The sequence below is a fragment of the Lontra canadensis genome, unplaced genomic scaffold, assembly GCF_010015895.1.
Source record: "Lontra canadensis isolate GAN:19392208 unplaced genomic scaffold, GSC_riverotter_1.0 scaffold1, whole genome shotgun sequence".
Classification (NCBI taxonomy): Eukaryota; Metazoa; Chordata; class Mammalia; order Carnivora; family Mustelidae; genus Lontra; species Lontra canadensis.
The window spans coordinates 51,586,737-51,610,857 of record NW_022630995.1 but is presented as its reverse complement, the minus strand read 5'-3'; the positions used below and the strand labels follow the sequence as shown (position 1 = coordinate 51,610,857).

At 37.7% G+C, this 24,121-nt stretch overlaps 1 protein-coding gene across 4 annotated transcripts in view; it reads left to right on the top strand.

Moving 5' to 3' along the window:
• Window positions 1-24,121, top strand: part of SLIT2 (slit guidance ligand 2) — a 350,509-nt gene that overhangs the window by 313,804 nt on the left and 12,584 nt on the right. For all 4 annotated transcript variants that reach the window (XM_032854244.1, XM_032854235.1, XM_032854264.1 and 1 more), the window contains 4 exons: window positions 12,547-12,640; window positions 17,970-18,107; window positions 18,214-18,454; window positions 19,892-20,022. In XM_032854244.1, coding sequence (XP_032710135.1) covers window positions 12,547-12,640; window positions 17,970-18,107; window positions 18,214-18,454; window positions 19,892-20,022 — 604 coding nt within the window. The remainder of the gene's footprint in view (window positions 1-12,546; window positions 12,641-17,969; window positions 18,108-18,213; window positions 18,455-19,891; window positions 20,023-24,121) is intronic.

Genomic DNA, 24,121 nt, shown 5'->3' with positions numbered 1-24,121 from the left:
CTTCTATTTCTAAGAACCTGCTGCTGACTGACTGTTTGAAAAGCAGTCAAATTATTCTCTATTTTTTAATCTGAAACTTAACCAGAAATTAAATCTCCACTTTTTTATAGCAGAGAGTAACTTTCTTAGATAAAAGAAACTCCATAATTAAGTGACATATTGTCAACTTAAAACACTGTAGATGTGAAAAATAAGGATTTAAGCAATAACTTGTATAAAACGTGAAAACATTAACCCAAGGATATATACCTTTTAAGTAGGGGTCCAAATGCAAACTAATGTCTAACTGACCCCAAGGCATGCCCTGTGATTTCGGGGGGCCTTCCACTGGAATCAGTCCCTTCCTTTTGGCTGCTATCTTCCATTTGGGATCTTTTCACATTCTCTTGTGGCTTTGCCTGATCGTTTATGGTAAACAAGCTCTTTGGCTCTCTCTTCAACTTGCTGTATATAATTGTCTTTTATGTACATTTGAAAAAAGTTAAAGGTGTAGCCATGAAATTCAGGTGCACACAATCTATTTTATCTACAAGTGAAGAAAAAAAAAAGAAAGAAAAAAGAAAGTGCCCAATCAGTGCCAGCATGATTAATTAATTATTTCCCTGTTGATTAAGCTACCTTCCATCATGTGGGGCAGGTGGGGTACTGATGAATTGGTATAGCTAATGGGAAAAGCTCAGACTTCTCATCCTGGCACTAATATTATCAACTCTGGAACTCCTTGCATCTTTTTTTTTTTTTTTTTGGTCTGAAAAACAGGGTTAGTGACATCTGTCCCCCTTCACATGTTTGAGAACAACATGGGAGCATGTATGGGAAAACACCTTACAGTATTAAATTTCTATACTTCAGAAATACCAGGGGCTGCCATTCTAATGGCAAAAGAATTCTTAAGAGAACTTTGATAGAAAAAAATCCTACCTAAAGTAAATTGTATGTGTGAAGGAAATTTCTCTCTGCATATTTTTCAGTACATCTTTCTCTAAATTATTATTTTGTAATTCTGTTTTCTATGCACACGTCAAACAGAAAGACTTTAGAAATGTCTTTGTTCTCTTTACTCCCTTATTTGACTTTGAAGTATAAGGAAATATTAAATGCTGAAGAACTCTTGGATTTCACTGCTTTTTCTTTTTAGGCTTTGTTCATATTTTCAAATTGTTATGATCTCTTAATAACAGTGACACTTTCTGCTATTAAATCTGCCTCAAAATGTATAACACTTTATGTCAAAGTCAATATAGCTACCATCACGCTTGCAGTCTGTTTTAACTAGAGAGAATATTATGGGAGCCTAACAAGATAATGTAGTTTGCCTTCAACTTCCTACCTTTCAAAGCCTTCTTAAATTTGAATCTCCAAAAACATCTTAAAGGTCCTATTTGCTCTTTAGTTCTCAGGCAGGGCCCACTGAGCCCAGAACAACAGTTTAGCTGAACCAGGCTTTATTCAAACTCATTTGGATTTATTTATTTTGAAAACAGAGTTAAATATTTCTACAGTTTCAGTAGTGGTTGGAATTGGCCACATTATTTAGGCTGGTGTTCCAATGAGGAAGTGCTGAAAAACACCTCCTTTTTTGTTTAGTTTAGGGAGAGGTAAGTTTTTCCTTTTAAAAATTCAAAAGATATTTATTGAGAAAATACCTTATGCAGGGCATCAAACATCAAACATGATTTTGTCAAATGCATAAAACATTAACTTGCCTACCAGGCAAACTGTTTGGCTTTGCTTCTTCACTTCAAGTTCAATTTGGGTCAGTTATTTCCCATATAATGCCATTTTCTCTCATATCCCAAGAAAGTTAGCAGCATAATATAGTTACTTTATTATGTAATAAGTGCAAAAAGACTCTTCTGAATGAAAGCTAATCAAACTTTCTGGCTAACAAAGCATTATGGAGCAACCCATTTCATCTCACTTAGAACAAAATTGAGAACATAAAATTATTTTCCCTGTTCGGAATATCTTATTATCCACATGTATTGGATGTTTTCTTGAACCTTCTTATTTTGAATTATGATTAACTATTTATCATGAGATTACTCTGTGACCGTGCACCCTTCTGCACGTGGCCCATTTTGCACACCTTTTACATCCAGAGGACATTTATCAGGGGCAGTTTGATCTTCAAGAACACATGGCCCCTCAAGATCATTTCCTTACATAGAAATACAAACAGTGGAATTAAGTGTAGAAAAGTGGGAAATATCTGGGTAGTTTATTGAAGATATTTTGGAGGTCACTGAACTTTCTATTTAAAGGATGAATATCAGTATAGTAAACGCAAATAAGAAAGCATTATATTGGGACATCTGGGTGACTCAGTCATTAAGCGTCTGCCTTTGGCTAGGGTCATGATCCCAGCGTCCTGGGATCAAGCCCCATATTGGACTCCCTGCTCAACAGGGAGCCTGCTTCTCCCTCTGCTTGTGTTCCCTCTCTCACTGTCTCTCTCTGTTATAAATAAATAAAATCTTTTTTTTTTTTAAGCATCATATTTTTTTTAAAAAGCGTCCTCAGGAAGAGTTGGCTCTTTAAAAAGGAAAGAAGGAAGGAAGGAAGAAGGGAGGAAGGGAGAGAAAAGACAAGAAAGAGAAGAAAGAAAGAAAGAAAGAAAGAAAGAAAGAAAGAAAGAAAGAAAGGGCAGGAGAGAGAGAAGGAAGGAAGAAAGGAAGAGAAAGAAAGAAATCAATACACTCTTAGTGATGAATAAAGTCAATTATTACCATCATCATTGATAAGGATACTGAATATTCAGATTGGAGACAAGACATCTGTTCATGTTAATGTGCTCTGGTTCCTGGCTTATCATCTTGAGCAGAAAATGTAACAAACAGGGCTGGACTGGTTCATCAAAAAAAGAGAAAATAGAAATTCTCTTCTTCCCGGTGTAGTTCAATTAATAGTTCCTGGGATGACTCCCGTCAACCCCCATCCCACCCTCTGCTCAGTTCATCCACCTCCTTATTACACTGAAAGATCTTTGGAAGGAAAGAGAAATGTTTTTCTTTATACAAATAAAGAACAAATGGGAAATGCACAGTTGGGTTTTGTTTTGTTTACAGGAATTGGATGGAATTTTAAAATATTGGTCATGAGAAACATTTAGGTCCGTTTATCTTACCTTTTCAACCATGGCACTTGAGTGCCGACATGCAGACTTCTGTCATTTCTGAATTCTCACTCTCCATTTCCAGTTGGAACAGTCATTCTTTGTCAGACGAGATTATGGGGATATCAGAGAGTCTGCAGTCTGTGCATCTAGTCCAGCCTGCAAGGGTGCACCTCAGGCTGAGTCTCAGAACACAGTTCTGCTACTGCTGTTCCTTATTCTCTCTTCCTTATGTTCTTTATACCACCTGGGTCTCCTTCATTAATGTTTCTAAAAAGTTTTTTTATTTTTTCCTTTGAAAAACAATCAAGTAAGTGCTGTCTTTCACATTATTCAGCAGCCATTGAGTATCTAGTTTGTGTCAAACAATTTGCTAGTCGATGGAATGGGAATAAAGAGATGTAAAAATATAAATCAAAGTATTCTTTGATCTCAAGTAGTGTACTGATCAGAAATTAAAGCCCATTTATTTTGTCTGATAGGTTACTGTTTTTGTTTTATTTTATTTTGTTTTATGTTACTGTTTTTGACAACTTCCCTTGCTGTACCACTTCAAGTAAGGTAAAATTAGTACCATTTATTCAGGATTTTCCTGAGCCAAGCAAGAACTCAAAATGCAGATATTTGAAGAATGATACATTTGACCCTCCAAAACTCTGTATCCTGGGGATTGAACCAGATTTCCTCCCCTGTTACAAGTATATTTAAAAATGTTGTAACAGATTAAGCTTAATGTTAGAATTCTGGTTCACTTATTCAGATTGCTGTCATAAGTTCCCTTTCTATTATTATCAATATTAACGATCCCTTTGTATTAAAAAAAAAAGTTCAATAAGAACTTATAAATAAGAACAAGAACAGCCTGCAGTGTTAGCCCTAGAACCTTCTTCTCGCCCTTCATACATCCATGATTCCCAGAATGGACTCTGAGACTTTTGTTTTGTTTCTGAGAGAAAAAAAATTAAATCTGGTTACATTAGCAAGAAATAGCAATGGTTAAGTGTTCCAACAATGCTGCGTGCCCATATCTAACATCATTTTGTTGTAGACATCCTCAACCTGAATTCATAACTTATAACTTAACTTTTGGAAAAATTAAAATGAGATATTAATTAAGTCAAATGTACTTTTTCCTGTTGCTTTATCAGTATAAAAGAAGTGAATATTTTAAATGGAGTAATTTGAAGTGGACAATCAGAAATCCTAATCCAGGGACCAAATAACCAACCTCTTTTCTGCTCAGCAGTCTTTGAGGACTGAATAGGCCCAGGTGAGACTTGCTGTTGCTCAGATTTCTTGGCAGATAGAAATCAACTAGTCGTCCATCTGCTAGCTCTTAATAAATACCTTCTTCTTGAAAGCATAGTTTACCTTAGCAAGAGGAACCCCTTTAGGGGTAATAATGAATTTGGTCATATAGTTTTTGATAACAAATAAAAATATAATAACCATTCAACCAGTCTCTAAGCCAGGATTCTGTCCATATTTCTGTCACTAAGTGAAACCCAAGGAACACTGGAAAATTCGGCATCTTTTTTTCTCCTCTTTTTTCAAGATTGACACTTCTCCAGAGTAAGGACTTCATCATGCATCGTCATGCATGTTTTTCAACCACTGTATTTTTGATCAAATAAGAAATTCTCACTCCAGAGTACATGTGAATTAATCCTAGCATTAGTGGTTGATTTCCTTTTACACCATATTTATTAGTTTCAGAAAACATTTAATGTCAACTCCCCTGTACTGCATATCTTCATTATTCATTGATTTGTCAAAGAATCACCATAGCTAAAACTTTTCAATGATGTCATGAGTTGAACCAATATTTTTTAAGAAAAAACATGGTTAAGAAATTTGAATATATGAAGGAAATGCTAATTATTATTAGTGACAAGATTCAGCTCAGATACCCTACAGGTATCATGAGCTTTGATATCTTCGAAATAATTTAAACTAGTAAAACATATTATTATTTTTAAATTAATAATGTAGATATCTGGTGGTTGTTAAATGTTGCTCTGTGCAAAGTTCAAGCCAATCTCCGTATTCATTGTAAAGTTGATGAAACAAGACACTGGACTCACTTTTCTCCCTCTCTACAAGACATAGTTGCTTGTGGTTCTCTTGGCCTTTCTCACCTTTAATTCCCTAAGGGGAAGAGAATCTTCATTACAGTTCAGGGCCATCTATCCTGCAAACCCTAATAATTAACACCAGTTCCCCTTGGAGAGGAGCGGAAGGGTTTGGTCCATGTCTACACAGATTCAGTGCTTTGCAGAGAGACTTTCAGCCCCCACAACAAATATAAAGCCCACCTACTCAACTGTGCTCTGTTGAACCTTGGCTCTTTTGCACTGCAGAGGTCATGGTCATGGGGTACTTCTTGTTCTTGTGCATCACTTATTCCAAACTCTGTTAGAGAATCTCAGAGACCAAAGGGAAAATTTTAGGCCAAGGAAAGGACAGCCACATGAAATGAAATAAGAAATAATATGTAAGAGCCAAAAAGAAAGCAAAGAAATTATGTTATAAATTGAAAGTTTTATTCCCAACTATAATTCTCTAATAATTTAGCATTTGCCACCTGTATTGGTTTTCTAGTGTTACTATAACAAAGTACCACAACAGGTACTTTGTGGGTAAAACAACATAAATTTCACGTCTCACAGTTCTGGAGGTTGGAAGTCTGAAATCAAGGGGTCAGCAGGATTGATTCCTTTTGAGAGTCTTGAGGGAAGCTCTTATAGGTTTCTCTCCTTGGACTGTGGGTGGTCATCTTCTCCCTGTGTCCCGTCAGTCTTTTCTCTGTGCCATATTTCCCCTTCTTATAAGAAAATCAACCATAATGGATAAAGGCCCACCCTGATGACTTTTATCTGTGCAAAGAGGCCATCTCCAAATAAGGCCACATGAGCTACTGGAAGACTCCAACATATCCTTTTTAGGGGGCAGAGAGAGGAACACAATTCAACCCATAACACTACAACACTACATTTTAAACTCTTGATTTTGCCCCAGAAAATCTGGTCATTTCAGCGTTTTCAATGTCACTAAAAGGTACATCCAAATATACATACCAGAAACCTAGAAGTCTGAGACAGCTCCTTCTCTCTCCCCTGCTCTCATCCAACCCATCACAAATTCACAAATTTTGTTTCCTAATCATCTCTCCAGGCCATCCATCCTATCTACCACTACCTAAGTACAAGCTGAATCATGTATCATGTCCATTTTTACCTGCCCTTCTGCAGTCCATCCTTCAGCAGAGCCAGAATGTTCTTTACAAAGTACCAATATCATCTGATCACTCCCAACCTAAAACCCTTCCATGGTACCTGTTGCTCATGGACATTCTACCACATGGCCCCTGCCAACCTCTGTGGCCTTCTCAGCTACCTTGTTTTCCCAGGCTCATTCCCAGTCTGTCAGAGCTAAGATTTTCCATGCACCGTGCCCACCTCCCCCCACTTCAGAACCTTCAAGTCCCAGTCTCACTTCTTCCTAAACACCCCTAGCATGGTCTGTCTCCCTTCTAGAGCACAAGGACATCTGCTTAGCCTTTATCACACAAACAATTTTATGGTTACTTTTGAAATTATTGAATAATACCTCTCTCCTCTTCCTTTTATGTGTGAGCTCCCTGAGAATAAGACTATCATTTTGTCATTGTTGTAGTTACAGTTCACCATTTTACTCCTAGCATTAGCACAGGTCCTCATGCAGAGTTGACACTCACAGTGCATGGTGATGTTAAAAATCTAATTTATCATCATTAGAAAAAGCTATAGGGAGATCACTCCCTATGGTATCATGGAAGAAGTTTGTAGAACAGTTCTGAAACTACTTCAGTAAGTTTGGTAAATAAGAAATGTAAACAAAAGGATAAGTTAAGATGCCAGAAGTATAAATACAGATGAAAGGAAGGGGCCCATCTGTGTCCAAGAAGGAAGGAACATTATAATCAGCTAGATTCATAGATGTGAAATGAAGCAGGAGGCAAGGCCAACTGCAGGTACCCTTTCCCACAACAATCATCGAAATGCATTGGGATTTCTGCTTCATTTTAATAATATCACAGTGTCACAACTTCAGAAGGTTCTGGGCACATGCGGACTCTTTGTTCATACTCCTGAGTGCAGCTCAGGGTGACCCTCACTCTGCTAACTTGCTGCCTACATTATCCATCTTTGTAGAAGTTTCTTCTTTTTTTTTTTTTTTTGGTTAAGATTTTTTAGAGTCACATCTGACCTGGCACAACTTCCGTTCCTGAGGTCATTTTACCAATAAAGAATCAGGGCCCCGAAAAACAACAACAGCAAAATAGTTCACTTTCCTGCAACCAAGCCACTCTTTTATACTGGATAAGTCAGAAAGGCCATTTTAAGCAATAAGTCAACAACCCAAATATCATCTCACCCATTAAGAGTACTTACTCCCTAGGATCTCTCTGTGCTGGCTCACTCCTCACTCCAAACAGAACATTAATTCTGATGGTCTTGCTTCTACTATTCCACCTACAGGGTGACTGTGTGACATTTATCATTCAAGTCAGGGATCTGTGTGCGTGCACTACTGATAATTACCTTGCGACAACAGGTGTAAACCAGGATAATGTAAACCTGAGCAAGCCAGGATATGTGGTCTCGTTTCCACTACATCAAATTCTTCAGAAAAACTACATTTACAGGGGTTCAGTAAGTAGCGATCATATTTCCTGCTCAAAAGAGGGCTTGGAGAAGCCAGTCCCTTTTCGGGGAGTGGGCATCACTCTTGCCTTGCTCCCTCCCAGCTCATGCTAGTATCACTGTGGAACTAAACCATTTCTAGTCCCACTCTCTGCCATACTTACCTGAGAGATACAATCAGGAAGAAGTGATCCAAGAACCAGATGTCACTTTCTTATAAAAAAAGATACCTGTTTAGAAGATGTGATACCTTTTCTTCACAAGTTATAACAGATCAATCACTAGCCTCTGTTATTCTGAAGAAATAGTTGTATGCTTCCTTTTGGGCCACTTTACATTTCTTCTCCAAAACAGTGATATCTCTCTCTCTCTCTCTTTCACACACACACACTTTTTTTTTTTTTAATTCTCACAAAAAAACATAAAGAAAGAAAGAAAGAAAAGAAAAGAAAACGCTGAAAACCCCAAGCATAAGTCAAATTAAAAGTGAAATCCTACTGGGGACTTCTAAGGGTATAGAGCTTAAAGCAAATAAAAAAAAAAAAAAAAAAAAAAAAAAAAAAAGGATTTCCTGGGATTTACCAGGGTGGGTTGGAACTAAGTTATGGAGTTCCTAGGTTGCCTTTAACCACTCCAATGAGCTGACTTATCTTTCCTGCTGCCCTGTTAAAATATAAAGACCTGATAATTGATTACAACACTAACCGTGTGTAATAGAATAAAGAACATTTCTACCTTTCCTTTCTATCAGTTCATACTTTATCATCTCAGGAAGGAAGCTAGACATGGATGATACTGTCTTAGCTGGCCTTGGACCATCAAAAGAGCAAATACAGTTGCCTTATTTCCTATTATTCTCCCTGATTTTTTTTTCACTAATTTGGTACTAGCTATAACCACGCATATACCAGAAAGAAAGAAAGAAGAAAAGGAAAGAAAAGAAAAAGAAATGGAAGGGAGGGAGAGAGAGAAAAAGGAAGGAAGAAAGATTGCATAACGTTCACTTAATATTGTGACTTTTAGGAGAAATTTTTCAATAGTAATGAAAAACATATGAGTCAATGACTAACTATTAGTGAATTTTATTTCTGTTCTTCATGGAAAAGCAATGCAGCTTTCAAATATCCAATCTTTCTTTACTGGTTGAGAAGTAGACATATATAAAGTTCTGCATTCATCTGTGGAGCTCTCTACAATTCCTTTTTTTTTTTTTTTTTTTAACAATTCCCATCTTATATTGAGCCCTTCAACTTTCCCCACTGTGGGACAGTATTAGAACTTTAAAAGCTCCCTTCCCTCAAATAGAGCAGAATCCAATATAATTCAAAAGCATGAAAGAGAAATAGTCCAAAGCAAACATTTGTTTTGATAATTGACCAGAGAAAATTTAAAGTAATATTTAAAGGAAAGTCGTAAGCTATTTATTATTAAAGATGGGTGATTCATTATTAGGCAAAAATTAAACAGAAAAATATGTAAAGGATAAAATGAGATCCAAGTTGAATATAGGTCAGTAAGATAAATCTCTTGTATCTTTTTTCAATAGCTAATATTTGAGTCTGTCATATCATACTTTATAAAGTTATGAAGGTGAACATGCCAAGGATACTGCTCTCAGTGATCTTTCAGTCAAAGACGGGAAATGAGGTAAACAGCATAATATCCATGACATCTAAAAGAGTACAGCACTCTTACCTTTCCTTATTAAATGGCTGTCATGAGCTTAAGTGACTTTATATTGGTACAGTGTTTAAAACTGCCTGATAGGGGCACCTGGGTGGCTCAGTGGGTTAAATAAAGCCTCTGCCTTTGGCTCAGGTCATGGTCCTGGGGTCCTGGGATAGAGCCCCGCATTGGGCTCTCTGCTCAGCAGGGAACATGCTTCCCCCCCTCTCTCTGCTTCTCTGCCTACTTGTGACTTCTGTCTGTTAAATAAAAAAATAAATAGAATCTTAAAAAAAAAAAACCTCTCTGATACAGAGTGGTAAACACTATACAAATACTTATTAATTTAAGTCAGTAAATAAAGACATACAGTATGTGTGCCGTAAGATAGGAACAGGCAAACATGACATACACAAATTGTAGATTAATAACAAGTGGATGAAAAGATCCAGGAAGATTTCATAAAGAAGAGATGTATAAGGGTTAGAAAACTGACAGCAGAACTTAGTAAATTTATTAAAACAAAAGGAAACACCATTAACCCAGACATGAACTTGAGATAAATTTGTAAAATCATACATATACACAGGAAATGAATATAGCTTGCAAGATTTGACTTTAGAAGTGAGTTAGGCAGTAATAGGATGTAGAGGATACTTTTGTAATATTTGTTAGTATTGTAATATTTGGTGACACTTAAAGGGAGATAAATCCTTTTGGAAGTAATCAGCCAGTCTTAACCAGAGTCAAATGTGTAGCTATGTATTGGTCACAGAGAACTTTCATACATGACTTTAGCAATGGTTAATATTACTGCAGCACTATTTTTATAAGATAGATTCCTTATAGAATAAGGAATACTTATTTTATAAGAAATATTATATACTTATTTTATGAGGAACAGCTATCAATCGTTTTTTTTTTCTTTTTTTGCATTTAAATTAGCATGTTTAGTCTTAAAGCTGTGGACTACAGAATGGCCAATCTGTTTAGCCAACAGTTTCTTAGAACGATCTCCTCTCTCACTCCTTTCCACATCAAGTTTATGAAGAAACATGTGATGGAGAATAAAGGGTCAACTCTAATTTCTTCTCTTAGAGATGAATTTCCCTATGTCCTATCTCCAGCTCAGACTTTCTCTACTGGTTGATTGGGAACTGACTGAGGGCAGAGTCCATTAACATCTGTCCTTGTGGCTGTAGAATCTAGCCCAGCATCATACAGTAAATCCTTAATGAACTGTGGCTTGGGTCGGCTTGATTGGATTAGATTGGGTTGGTTTGGATTGGATCCAAGTGAATAAGAAGTTAAACATTTATCTTTTTCTTATAATTTTTAAGACAATTTATTATTTGGATATAGAGTGAAAATATATGCTTTTATTTATTATATATCTTAAATGGTTCCTCTCTATCCTCGGTTATTACAAACTTCTTTTTCTGTAGACTACTGTAAACAGCCTGCATCCAACTGAATAGATTTGATTAGAAAACTAAAAATGAATTCATCATGGTAGGCTGATAAATTATAATGAATGAATTCCATCAAGGGGTATTACTTAAAGTAAAACTAATTGAAAGTGAAAAGCTTTAAATAAACCCTGTTTAAAGATAGCTCATCATGTAAATGTTGTTTAAATCTTGTTGTATCACAAATCTAGAGACACAGATAGCCTTTTTGTAGAAGAAATAAATGAGACTTTCCATGTAATTAGTTCACTTTAAGAGACAGGAAAAACCCTAACTTAACATACATCAAACTGATAGAATAACTGGGTACATTTACATATTTACATCATGGATACAGATCTTGAAATGTAAATAATATGCCACATTGAGTTGCTAAACAACTCTTTCTATCAGGTATCAAAGTTTTACCTTAAAAGGACAGTCTTACAATAAAGGAATGCGCTGCAAACTCCTGATTTTTAACCAATGCTATTAAATCCACACACTTTGAATGAATGAAAGTTCTAATAGTTTCTGGTAAATGAACAGGTCCATGTAGCTGTGTCATTTTATTCATTCACTTACTGTATATAACACAATTAAAAAGTGGTTTAGAGGTAAGGTAGCAAAGGTGAGAACTTTCACATTTTATATCTTTCTAGTTACTTATTATCTCACACAATGATTGGGAAAGTCTCACTGAAAATCACATTTGGCCTAAGACAAAATAGAACATATTACTTATAACTGAAGACATTTCTTAAGGGTTTTTCAGATATGTAATTCAACATAGAGTGTCTAGAATCTGCATGGTTATGCTTTTAGCTCTCATGTATTGATAAAATTTATTCTCTATGTGGTAGCTAATACTCGGGGGGTGGGGGGGGGAGAAGTGTATGTCCTTTCTTCTGATTGATTCTCCTTTTGCTTTTTTCTATCTCAGTGGATATAACTGAGGACTATTCTGTTGAGCTGTTGCAATTAAGTCATAAGAGAGAAACAAAGTCTTTCTCTTCCAGACATTTTAAGACCTTGGAGCCTATGAAGAAATGAGGATTATTTTTCCAAACATAAAACAACAGGATAGGCCAGACATAAAGGGGTACATACCAAATGATTTTATTTATGTCACATTCAGAAGCAGACACAACTAATGTTTGGTCCTGTTAAGATAGTGGTTACTTACCCTTGGGGTCAGGCTTCTGGGATACTGGTAAATGGTGTGTTTCTGGATGTGGATGCTGGTTACCTGAATGGGTTCAGTTTGTAAATATTCACTAGCTATTCATTTATCCTTAGGGTATATGCTATAACTTAATAAAAAGCCCAACTTAGCATAAATAAAACAACAGAAACAAAAAGCATTCAGATTTCCTTTTCCTCATTTCAATAGTATATTCTAAGTATATTCTAAAGTGGTTCATATTAGTTACAAACCACAATAGTTGTGTTGTCCCAAATCATAAGCCTGTTTAGCAGCATAACCAGCATTTTGGATCGTCTGCTTCCGTATCTTGTGATTTATTTTTTCCCCAGTCACAAGCTGTGCTAACCTCTGAGGCCCTTGACAGCCCGATGGTGGGAAGCCTGTTAACCTTTCTCTGTGTACTAACATTGTTTACCATGTTAACAGGCGAGTTGTGTGAGGAGAAGCTGGACTTCTGTGCCCAGGACCTAAACCCCTGCCAACACGACTCCAAGTGCATCCTGATGCCAAAGGGATTCAAGTAAGTCAGAGCTGTCCTGGGGCTTGCAATGAGGGGGTAGGTAATGGGGGTGGGCGCCTGTCTTCCTCACCTTCCTTTCAAGCCCTCACTTCACACTTTTGCTCAGGAGGAAAGGGACGCCCTCCATTGTCAGTGGCTTTTTTATAAATGTTTCTATACAGCATGGACTTTTTTAGTTCAGGAAAGAAAATAAAAGACGACATTTCCGTTTGTTTCCTGGCTCTTCCTGGGAAGTCATGCATGAAATAAAGTAGACTTTGACTATGTTTACTTAAATGTATTTGCAGGCCAAATAATTTTGGAATATCTACTAGGTGCTTTATTATCTGAATATAAGTTTGTGGTCAGTAGGGAGTTAATTGAATGTGACTGAATTATTTTTTTCTTTTTCTTTTTCTTTTTTTTTTTCTTTTTTTGGTCTGCACCAATTATTAACTATCCAAGGTGAGGAAGATGGAGTGACCGTATGTCCCAGAATGCCTGGGGACAGTCCCAGTTTGTGCCTGTTGTCTCAGAATTGTTATTAATAGTACTCCTTTCACCTTATGTTTGTCTTTTGTGGGATGATAAAGCAGACAGTCATTCTAGATAGAGGGTTCCCTCAAGTGAACCCAGAACTTTAAAATTACTTCTTTTCCTCCTCAGTAATCTTCCTGAAATATGTTTGGTATCAAATTAAATTATTCCTTTGCCACAGTCTTGAAATAGTTTGAGGGTCTATCAACAGCAACTTCTCTTCTTAGAATGGACAGTAGTTTAGAGATCATCTGGTCCAAATTCTTCATTTTAAACATGAGGAAAACAGGACCCAGACAGGTTGGTGGCTGTCCAAAGATCTCAAGGTTATTCATTGGCAGAGGTGGGAGCTGGGTTTCCTATTTCCCAGTTGAGTGATTTTTCAAATACAGGTTACCTCTAAGATGTCTTGTAGTTTATTAACATTACAGTTGGTTTGTTACAGAAGGTAAGTTGGATTCTCAGGAACGACACAGTTGGGTTCAAGAGCAGGGCTGTGCTTGTATCAGGCAAGTAGCAAATAGAATGATTTGTTCTTTTACCCATTTATTGATTGAGCACCTGCCATGGGTCAGAACACGTGGTAATACCACCATCTTTTGTAGTGTTTTATAGCTACTCACATTCACATACATTATCATCTCAGAAATGACTTTGGCATAATTGCCATAGGATTCAAAGAATTAAAAATTGCTGAAGTGGGGAACAGTTTTATAAGATGGGAATTGAGCTGGAACTCTAACATTTTGCTAGCTGTCCACAGATATCAGATACTCTAATTTGAATGGGAGGTCGGGTCAGTATCTCCAGAACTGCCTTCCAAAAAATCAGTCTGAATAAAATGCTTGTTCTCCTTTTATTTACATAATATTTTTATTCACTGTGGCTTAAAATTTTAGAATATGTAAACACAGTTTTAGGATATAAAAATACAGGGGCACCTGGGCGGCTCAGTCAGTTAAGTACCCAACTCTTGGTTTCAGCTCAGGTCATGGTCTCCCATTGGTAGGATCGAACCCCATGTCAGGCTCTGCACTCAGCACAGAGTCTGCTTCAGATTCTCTCTCCCTCCCCCTCCTGCTATCTCTCTCTTAAATAAATAAATAAAATCTTCAAAAAGAAGAATATACAAATACAGTTCAGTACCCACTGACTCCATTTGATACCTTATTGAAAAAGAAAAGAATATTCTTTGATTCTACTTTTTGTTATATTTCAGTTTACAATCCAATGCAAAAACCAGAGGTCTTATTGAAATCTTCATTTATACAAGATTCTGCATTGCATCCTGTTCATGCAAGCACTGTACATGAATTATTTTAACTCCTAATGTCTTTGATCTGCCCACATTGAATTTAGCAAAATGAAAATCCACCACTTTAAAAAAAAAAAAGAGAAAGAAAGAAAGAAAAGCCACCATTGATATATGTAACAAATATCATTTCTCAAAGAAATTTATCAGGAAAGCGATGGTTTTCCAGAACTGCTTATCTGCCTGGCATGTTTCACAGGACTTTGCATATTGTGATTCTAAGATAAAGAATTTATGGGACTTAATGGAAACCATTAAAAAATGAGGGGGTTGGTCTTCAAAAAGACTACTCCTACATTCAGTATCTTCTCTTACCGTCAATTAAATTAAACACAGAGAAGTGCATCCTCCTGGCTTATGGGCTAGCTGATTTGGGCACCCATTGTTTTCTGCCGTAATTCATGAACATGTTTTATGGCTGTATGTAGTTTAGCAGAAAGCTGGGGAAGTCATGGTGTACGCCGTTCCTCTCATATTATAAACAATTGCACATTGTGAGATATAAGGGAATTGGAGGGAGTTGCAAAAAGAAAATGGACTTAAAAACCCAAACTCTGTAAAACTACTAAAGAAAACTTCTTCTGACAGATGTTGTTTGGACAAACCCTATTGTTTCTTCAACTTCATTTTCTTATTACTAAGCTAATAGAGCTGGTTTTACTTTTCTTGCTTTATTATATACCTCATAAATCTCCTAAATTTCTTGAAGATATTTTTAGACCATGACATGCCATAGGCAGTATTTTCAAGCATGCGTCTTCCTTAGTCAGCTGTTGGGCTTCTCCGCCAAATAGTTTATAGTCTTTGCTTTCTTCCTCACTCTTTGGGAGATAATAGAGTTGAGGGAGTGGAATAGGTTTTATTGATAATACAAACCTTAAGGAATCCTTAATTAAATTTTTTCTTCAGTTTTGTAATTTGATCTGAGGAGCAAGGAAAGACCAAAAAAAAAAAAAAAGTTGGTCATAACAAGTACTAATGGGCTTGAAAAATAGTATTTGTAGAGAAAAGAATATAAAATAGCTCTTAGCCACTGGTGGTGAGTGTGTGGTTCTCTTATCTTTTACTTTGATTTCTTTTCTCAGATAAATAATTCAGAGTGTTTCAAAGCATTTCTTCTTTCTTTTAATGCCTGGCATTTCAGTGGTTCTGCTCACATTAACATTGATGCAAGCTCTCTCCCCAGAGTTTGTCCATCTATTTGAGGATGTATATGGCCACTTAAGATCCATTTAACTTCAGATGTGTTGTTTACTTTGCTTTGTTATGATTAGTATTAAAACCACTGGCTCTAGAGCAAGCATGCATCTGCAGTGATCTCATTTTATTTCCTAATTCATACACACAGAGCTGAAAGTCTGTTCTCCATAGGGGTTCTGTACCCCCATTTATTTTAATTCATCAACCCTTCAGTAACTCTTAAATCCTGATTTTACATTTTTCAGAGAAAACCCTTGGTGTTCAGTAATGTCCACATTCACTTGGGCATTTTTAATTACCCTCATTCATTTAAATTCTCATGGCTTTGAAATAGAAAACTGGAAAATTAGTCAAGACTAAACCACAAAGACTTTTATAGAGTTATGAAGGCTTAATAGAATTATTGTTTAAATCCTTACCAATTATTGATCATGCATTATATATCAAGCCACTATACTGAGTCTTTTACAGCTAGTGTTTTCATTTAATCTTTTAACAGACCCATGAGATGGAAATTATTTTGTACTGTGATGAAGACGCAAACACCTAGGAAGTTTAAGTAAATTAGTCAAGATTGCATACATGTAGAGATGAATCTGGGATGCAAACCCAGTTCTGTGTAACTGCAAAGTCCAAATTCTATAAAGCTAAATAAACTGTAGGTTCCTGGTTTGTTTGTCTTTCTAACTCAGTGAGCCCTCTCTTAAACCCCAAACAGAAATGCTCATGGAAGCCCAGTGTGTAAAATTAATGAATCACAACCGGAGAGTGTTGCAGGAGAAAGGAGGGAAGCAGGAAGCTGCCAAAAGCCTCCTTCCCTTCTCTGGTCCCTGATTGCTCTTCAGAGCATGCTTTGAAAACCACTGCACCTGCCACACTGCTTTTTCCTCTAGCAGCTTTTGAGTCCTTCATCCTTCCGTGGTCAGGAATCCAGACCCTCTTTGCAGATTGCTTGGGTTTCCTACCTGGCTGTGGCACTTACTAGTTGAATGCCCTTGGATAAGGTCCTTAACCAGTTTGTCCTTCAGCTCCCTCACCTGTTCAGTGAAGTAGTAGACTCTGGAGAAGGAGTCAGTGAATCCAGGGCTCTGGAGAAGGATTCTGTGAATCAATATATGCCCAGTGGTCAGAAGAGGGCATGGCAATGAGGGCGTGCTCCAAGAATGCCATGTGTATATGACCCCTGGCTCTTCACCGTCAGTGCGGCTGAGACCCCATCTTACCTTGTGCCACCACAGTGAACAAACAGGCAAAGAGTTGTTGGTGGAATTGGCCCCAGGAATTCTTTTTTTTTTTTTTTTTTTTTTTTTTAGATTTTTTATTTATTTCACAGAAGGAGACAGGGAGAGAGCAAGGACAAACAGGGAGAGAGGGAGAGGGAGAAGGGGAAGCAGGCTTCCTGCTGAGCAAGGTGCCCAATGCCGGGCTCTATCCCAGGACCTCAGGATCATGACCTGAGCTGAAGGCAGATGCTCAACAACTGAGCCACCCAGGCACCCCTCTTTTTTTTTTTTTTTTTTAATCAGTTTCCCTGTCCTACTCCATTAGGTCAGCCCCGCTCTGCCATAATGATTGTCTGGATTCATTATGAATTAGGGTCTCCAATGTTGACATCATTTTTTTTTCATAAAATTCTATTTTATTCCAATATATCCCTTTCCTATGAGAAAACAAAAATGTTAATTATTTTTAAAATATGTTTCATATTCTTAGTAAATTTTACAATATAGCAATTTTTTTGGTCTCCACTGCTGAAAGGAATCAGAACAACGAAAACAGAGGACACTCTAAGCAAAAATAGTGGGGACAGAGGGAGGGAGGGGAGAGACGATAGAGGAGGGAAAGGAGAGGAAGCGAAGGAAGATGGAGAAGGGGGGAAGGAAGAAAGGAAGAGGGAGGAAGGAAGTAGGAAGTCAAACATGATAAGGAGAAGAAAAGAAGAAAGGATGGGTGGGAAGGAGGAGGGTATAGTTCCATGCTCACTGGGATTGTGGAGGCTCATGATAATCAGAGTCCTTACCATCCCCTTACAGATCATGTTGAGAAATCATGGAATAACTGTTTTCTAGGCCTCCATTAATTTGGGAGCTCTATGAGCCTGTTCCATATGAGTTTTCCACTTTTTGCTTCCATTGTCACTTCCTTCTCTTGAAGTGTAGTTGACACACAATGCTACAGTGGTTTTAGGTGTACTCAATACGTTTGCAAAGACAGTGCCAACTTTTTTCTAGGTGAAATGCATCCATTTTCCTTACTTTGGCTCAGTTGGGTGTGAAACTATTTATGTGCTTGCTCAAACAGGTGCGACTGCACGCCAGGGTACGTGGGCGAACACTGCGACATTGACTTTGACGACTGCCAAGATCACAAGTGTAAAAACGGGGCCCACTGCACAGATGCAGTGAACGGCTACACGTGCATTTGCCCTGAAGGTTACAGGTAAACGTAGAAACAGAGTTTCGTATTTGGAGTTCTGTCCTGCAGAAAGGCTTCAACTCATCTCGGCAACTAAGTGAAAACAATGTATTGTTGCTGTTTTCTTTAGCGGCTTGTTCTGTGAATTTTCTCCACCCATGGTCCTCCCTCGAACCAGCCCCTGTGATAACTTTGATTGTCAGAATGGAGCTCAGTGCATCATCAGGACAAACGAGCCCATCTGCCAGTGTTTGCCGGGTTACCAGGGAGAGAAGTGTGAAAAGCTGGTCAGCGTGAATTTTGTCAACAAAGAGTCTTATCTTCAAATTCCTTCAGCCAAGGTCCGGCCTCAAACGAACATCACCCTACAGGTAAGCCGTGTCCCGGGAATGAGAGCTGATTTCATCCTAAGCTACCTTCAACTTCAAATCTTCAACATCCATGGTAGTTCATGAGTGATTCTCTTTCTTAAAGAGAAAGTTACCGTCCTCATAACACAAAGACAGAAAATGCTCTCTTTGTGAAAATCTTTAGTCATTCTCTCCAACATTTGTATTTTTTGAAACTAAATGGGAACCAGGTATTTTTATTCACTTCTTGATTATGAAACAGAAAAAGGAGAGAGAGAACAACAAAACATGTTTTGTGTTCTAGTGAAGGCATTTCATTTATTTTTAGGACTCCAAGTTCAGGGTCTTTTCTTAGGAAAGCTGCAGGTGAGGAGAGCACGGGTGACATCACACACCTTGATAAAATATTCAGCGAGTGCCTTTTAATTCCTTACCTCAAAACCTTTAAGAAGCAACATGAGAGTGCCTAGTGTCTCTGTTGGTTAAGTGTCTGCCTTTGGCTCAGGTCATGATCCCAGGGTCCTGGGATGGAGCCCTACATCAGGCTTCCTGCTCAGCAGGGATCCTGCTTCTCCCTCTGTCCACCTCCCAGCTTTTGTTCTCTCTCTGGCTCATTCTCTTTCTCAAATAAATAAAAAAATTAAAAAAAAAAAAGAAGTGACATGAAATGAACAAACTCAAATGTTATTGTAAGACTTTTAACCATGTCACCTTGTCCCTTTGAGCAAGTCAGTCGGACCCTTGCAGAACAGGTGAGACTAGATGAGGGTTTATGAATTGAGGACAGACACATGGGGCACACTTGGGCTGTGTGTTTATCTGATAAGGAAAATATTTTAATGTATTTTGAATTCAAATGACTTTAGCTGATTTCCAAAAGATGCTGCTCCTTATTTGGCTTATCCTCACACTCCAGTGAGGGCAGGAGCCCTTCCAGCCATGAGGAATAGGACTCGGGAAGTCAAGCAGGCCTTCTTTAAAAAGCCCTCCTCCCTCACTTCCAGTGTTTTCCTTACTGGACTGTTACAAGAAGTACCTAGTGGGGTTCAGGTGTAAGACCTAATTTTTACCAAACTGGTTCTTTAAAAGCCCCAAAATGTCAAAAAGCAAGAGAAAAAAAACAGAGATTTTTTTTTTTTCCCATTTGTGCCCTGTGAAGAATAGGAGCAAAAAGACCAAGTAAATGAAAACCTCCAGCAGAGAAAGTTTTAAGTATGTCCCATGGTGTTGACTTAAGTGTTACTGGTTTTAATTAATTCTTTACAAATTTATTTGCATCAAAATAATTTAGGAACAGGTTACCTTCCAAGTCATCACTTCCTTTCTCTATTACTTTCTCACAGCCATAAGGAAAAAATAAGCTGGAGTAAAAATTGCACTGAGCAGTCTTGCTTCTTTTTGGTGACGTATGTGCAGATGACTGTGCCTCCTACTAATGTCAGGGTTACTTCCTACCAGATTGCCACAGATGAAGACAGCGGGATCCTCCTGTATAAGGGTGACAAGGACCATATTGCCGTCGAACTGTACCGGGGACGGGTCCGTGCCAGCTATGACACCGGCTCTCACCCGGCTTCTGCCATTTACAGGTGAAGGTCTCTCAGTTACTGGTAAAGGTGAAAAGAGTGGTTCGGTGAAAAGCTGTTACTTCTCTATTATTCTGTAATTGTGAGCGGAGGGAATAATTGGGCCACAGCAGCCGTTATGATAAGTGCATTATTTAGGAGCCTGGCAGGAACAGATGTCATGCTCAAATTGGATGATAGAGGAGAGATTCTCAAGGGGACTTCTTATAAAGATTGTTAGAGAGCACACAGTAACTGGGGGCCAGTAAAGAGGGATACAGCTACTCCCCTCATGCTTGAAGGGGTGAGTGGGGACAGCAGTTACGGAAATCCATGCTCAGAATTGGACTGGTAGCTCAGACTGCCTAGAAGCAGCTGTGACCTTCAATGAAAGGATGAAGTCAGTCCTCAGAGAAAGCACCAGGGTTTTAAATATCCAACCTCGCTCTTCTTCTGCCCGACAATCCCCAACCCTGGCTCCCCCTTTGACCAAATCGGATTCCAGGAAAGAAGGAATCTACTGATGACAATAATATAGTTTGTTCGTGAGCCTCCCAGGGCTGAGAGCAGGGTGAAGACAGGGGGAGAGTAGCTCTAGAGAAGAAAATGCAAGATACTCAGCACAGTGAGCCATTTAACATTACCTTTCATGCAAGGCATATTTACTGAGCACCAGCTATGTGCCAGGCTCAGATCCAAGCTTTAAAGAACAAAGCCCTTTCTCTTAGGGAGATTACACAGAAGATACCAATGTACACATACAATAAGAGATTGGTAATGTTATTTAATTTGTAAGTGTTCTAATAATGTAATGAGATTGATGATATTTTGTAGTTATGAAAGAATTGGTATTCATGGGGCATAAAAGTCTTGCTGGAAATGTGTTTTTTGCATAAGATTTACCTTCCAAGGCCTCTGTTGGATCTCAACACCGATTCACTATAGTCTTACAGACAAGTTACTTATCTTACAGACAAGTCTACTTATCCATAAGTAGAAATTAAATGCCACCAGTTAAAACAAGGTCACAAAGTCATACACAGTTTCTTTTCAGACAGGTAGCTTAAATGAACTAATCAGGGCAGTTACCAGAGAAAAATATGTTCTCATCATTTGATTCTTGAAAAGGTCTAACTTTTTAAAGTTACATTATAACTTCCATTATAAACAGCCTTGAGGTTGGTAACATGATAGCGTTTGTGTCTGGAGTGAACTAAAAGCAAACTTTTGTCAAAACAGGGCCAGACTTCATCCACACAGTTCTCCCTGAGTGTTGCCATGGGAAAATGTGGGCCCCGGTTTTATTAGAACTCTTATTTTTCAAGGAAAGGCATAAACCTGGATTTTTTTTTTTAATATAAAGTATCCCATCCTTAAAGTATTGATTCACTTTTTTTTTTTTTTTTAAATACCATATGTGGTGAACAAATGCATCTGTAAGGCAACCATGATTGGCAACAAATTTTGGGGCATTGATTGGGACATGAAGTTGGAGAAATTGGCCTCTATATATTTTTTTTAATTTTTTAAAAGATTTTATTTATTTATTTGACAGAGATCACAAGTAGGTAGAGAGGTAGGCAGAAAGAGTGAGAGGGAAGCAGGCTCCCTGCTGAGCAGAGAGCCCGATGTGGGACTTGATCCCAGGACCCTGAAATCATGACCTGAGCCGAAGGCAGCAGCTTAAACCACTGAGCCACCCAGGTGCCCCTGGCCTCTGTATTTTTGACGTATGTTTTGATGAGCTTCAAAAGCCTTCACATCCTATTTGAGCCTTCATAACAGTTCCAGGAAAGTCGATACCAATTGTAGCCAGGAATGGAGTTCAGTAAGTCTTTTTGGTGGTGAGCTAACCCACTTGGGAATATTTAGAGTATGCAAACAAACGCATAATTACTGGTTTCCAAAGGAAATATGAATTTCATCTCCAAATGGCGATGAATTAATGCCAACATTTTAGATATTATTAGGCCTTAAATTATGTAGCCTCAGTTTGTTTCAGCCCATCAGAAAGTTTCAGAATATTGTTTTTGTGCTTCATTTTTTTTTTAATTTTCTCTTTTGTTCTAGCGTATGCTACGAAAGAACATAGAACTCTCAGAAGCCATAGTGAAGTTTCTTGAGATTGGTTTATTAAAGTTAGTGTTCACATAAAATATATTTAAAATGTTTCTAGATATGTTGTAGAAACCCATGTGATTATATCATAATGAGAATTTTACCACAAAGAATTTTGAGTTTATGTTCTTACTATTTTTGCCTAACAAACAGTAGAGCATACCCTGGGACATTTACCAAAAAAGAATAATTTCACATGGTACACTTTTCATTGTGAACCAGAAGTCCACTTCTCTGCTTGTAGATTATGTAATGAAGACACTTGTTGTGAGGTCCAAGAAAAACAGTTTTCATTTAACTCTTGCTTTTTGGTTTATGGCATGAAGACCAAGAAAAGTCATCGCATTATTTTTAAGTAAAATAAAAGCAGTAATTACCCAGGATTCAGGTAGAGAGATGATTGATTGATAATGGATTATGTATATAATATGTACATATTAGATATATATGAATATATTCATATACCATTATGGAATAGAAAAATGCTTCTGTGAAATAGAAACTATAGAGGACAAATTATTTCAGCACACTGGAAGATTTAATATTTGACACATAAAAAAATATAGGGACTAAGAAATCTGTTCTGATCTAGGCTTGACCAGTTACTAGTGAATAAACTTGGAACAGACACTTAATATTTCTGTGTCTCAGAAATCCTATCTATAAATAATGATACAACACATACCCAGTGAGGTTCCTCTAAGGATGAAATTCCAAACTCAGCTCTGTCCTCACTCCTCTGCTCACATTGTCTTCATTCTCTTCTACCTTGTAGCAAGACAGGGAAATTTTCCTGATATCTCTTTACGGAGTATAGCAGAGGACTTGAAAGTTTATCTTCTATCCCCCTCCCCTTTTTTTGAATTGTGTTATGTTAGTCACCATACAGTACATCATTAGTTTTTGATGTAGCGTTCCAAGATTCATTGTTTACGTATGACACCCAGTGCTTCATGCAGTATGTGCCCTCCTTAATACCCACCACCAGGTTCACCCATCCCCCCACTCCCCTCCACTCTAAAACTCTCAGTTTGTTTCTTGGGGTCCACAGTCCCGATCTTCTATCCTTATACCATAACACTAGAAGGACAGATTGTTTACAATGTCTGTAGAGGGCCATTGAAAATAACTATCCAGGCTACAAATACATTTACTCCTTGACCTATGAAATCCCCCTTCTTGGAATTTATGCTATTTTGTACACCTGACACTAAGGTAACATTATGTCAACTAGGCTTTGATTTTTAGAAATTGATTAATGCTTTTAAATGTGGAAGTGAGGTGAACCATCTTACAAAGGGGCAGGACTATACCATGCGTTGAACAGGTTCATTATCTGGGAAATAGTACAACATCGGGGAACTTTTCCCTGCCAGTTGTTAGGTTTGGTTGGCTATATAGCCTCCGGGTTACGTGATTTACAGGTTTACATTAAAAAGAAGAAGAGGGATGGGAAAGAGAATTGAGTCTCATTGGAGAGACGGACAATAGAATCTCGTTGGTCTCATATCCAACACACACACTCAGCCATTCTTGATACTCTATGGGAAGACAGCACTGTTTACCAGCTTTGGAACTTTGGACAAGTTACTTCATCTCTTCACCACTTCCACTTCTTCCCCTAAGCCATTGGAATCATACCTGTCTTTCACAGGTGGCTGCGAGAATTGGAAGTAACAAACATGGAGCCCCTGTGATGGTGCTAGGCACAGAGTTGGCTCACAGTAATTGGTGATGCTGCTGCTTTATGGCTATTCTTGATGCTAGAAATCCAGATAATGAAGAATAAATGCAAATGTTACTGCCTTCCATGGGACTCTTACTGTATGTTCAAACCTACAAGTCCCTTTTTATATAGTGCATTTTATTTAAATGAGGTAATTTGCCTCAAAAGCATTTATTAAAAGGCAACTTGACTTGACCCATCAATCATGTTGTAAAACATCCTTTTGAAAACTTTATGCACGTGCAATTAATACCTTTAATCCCCTTTGACCTCCATTCC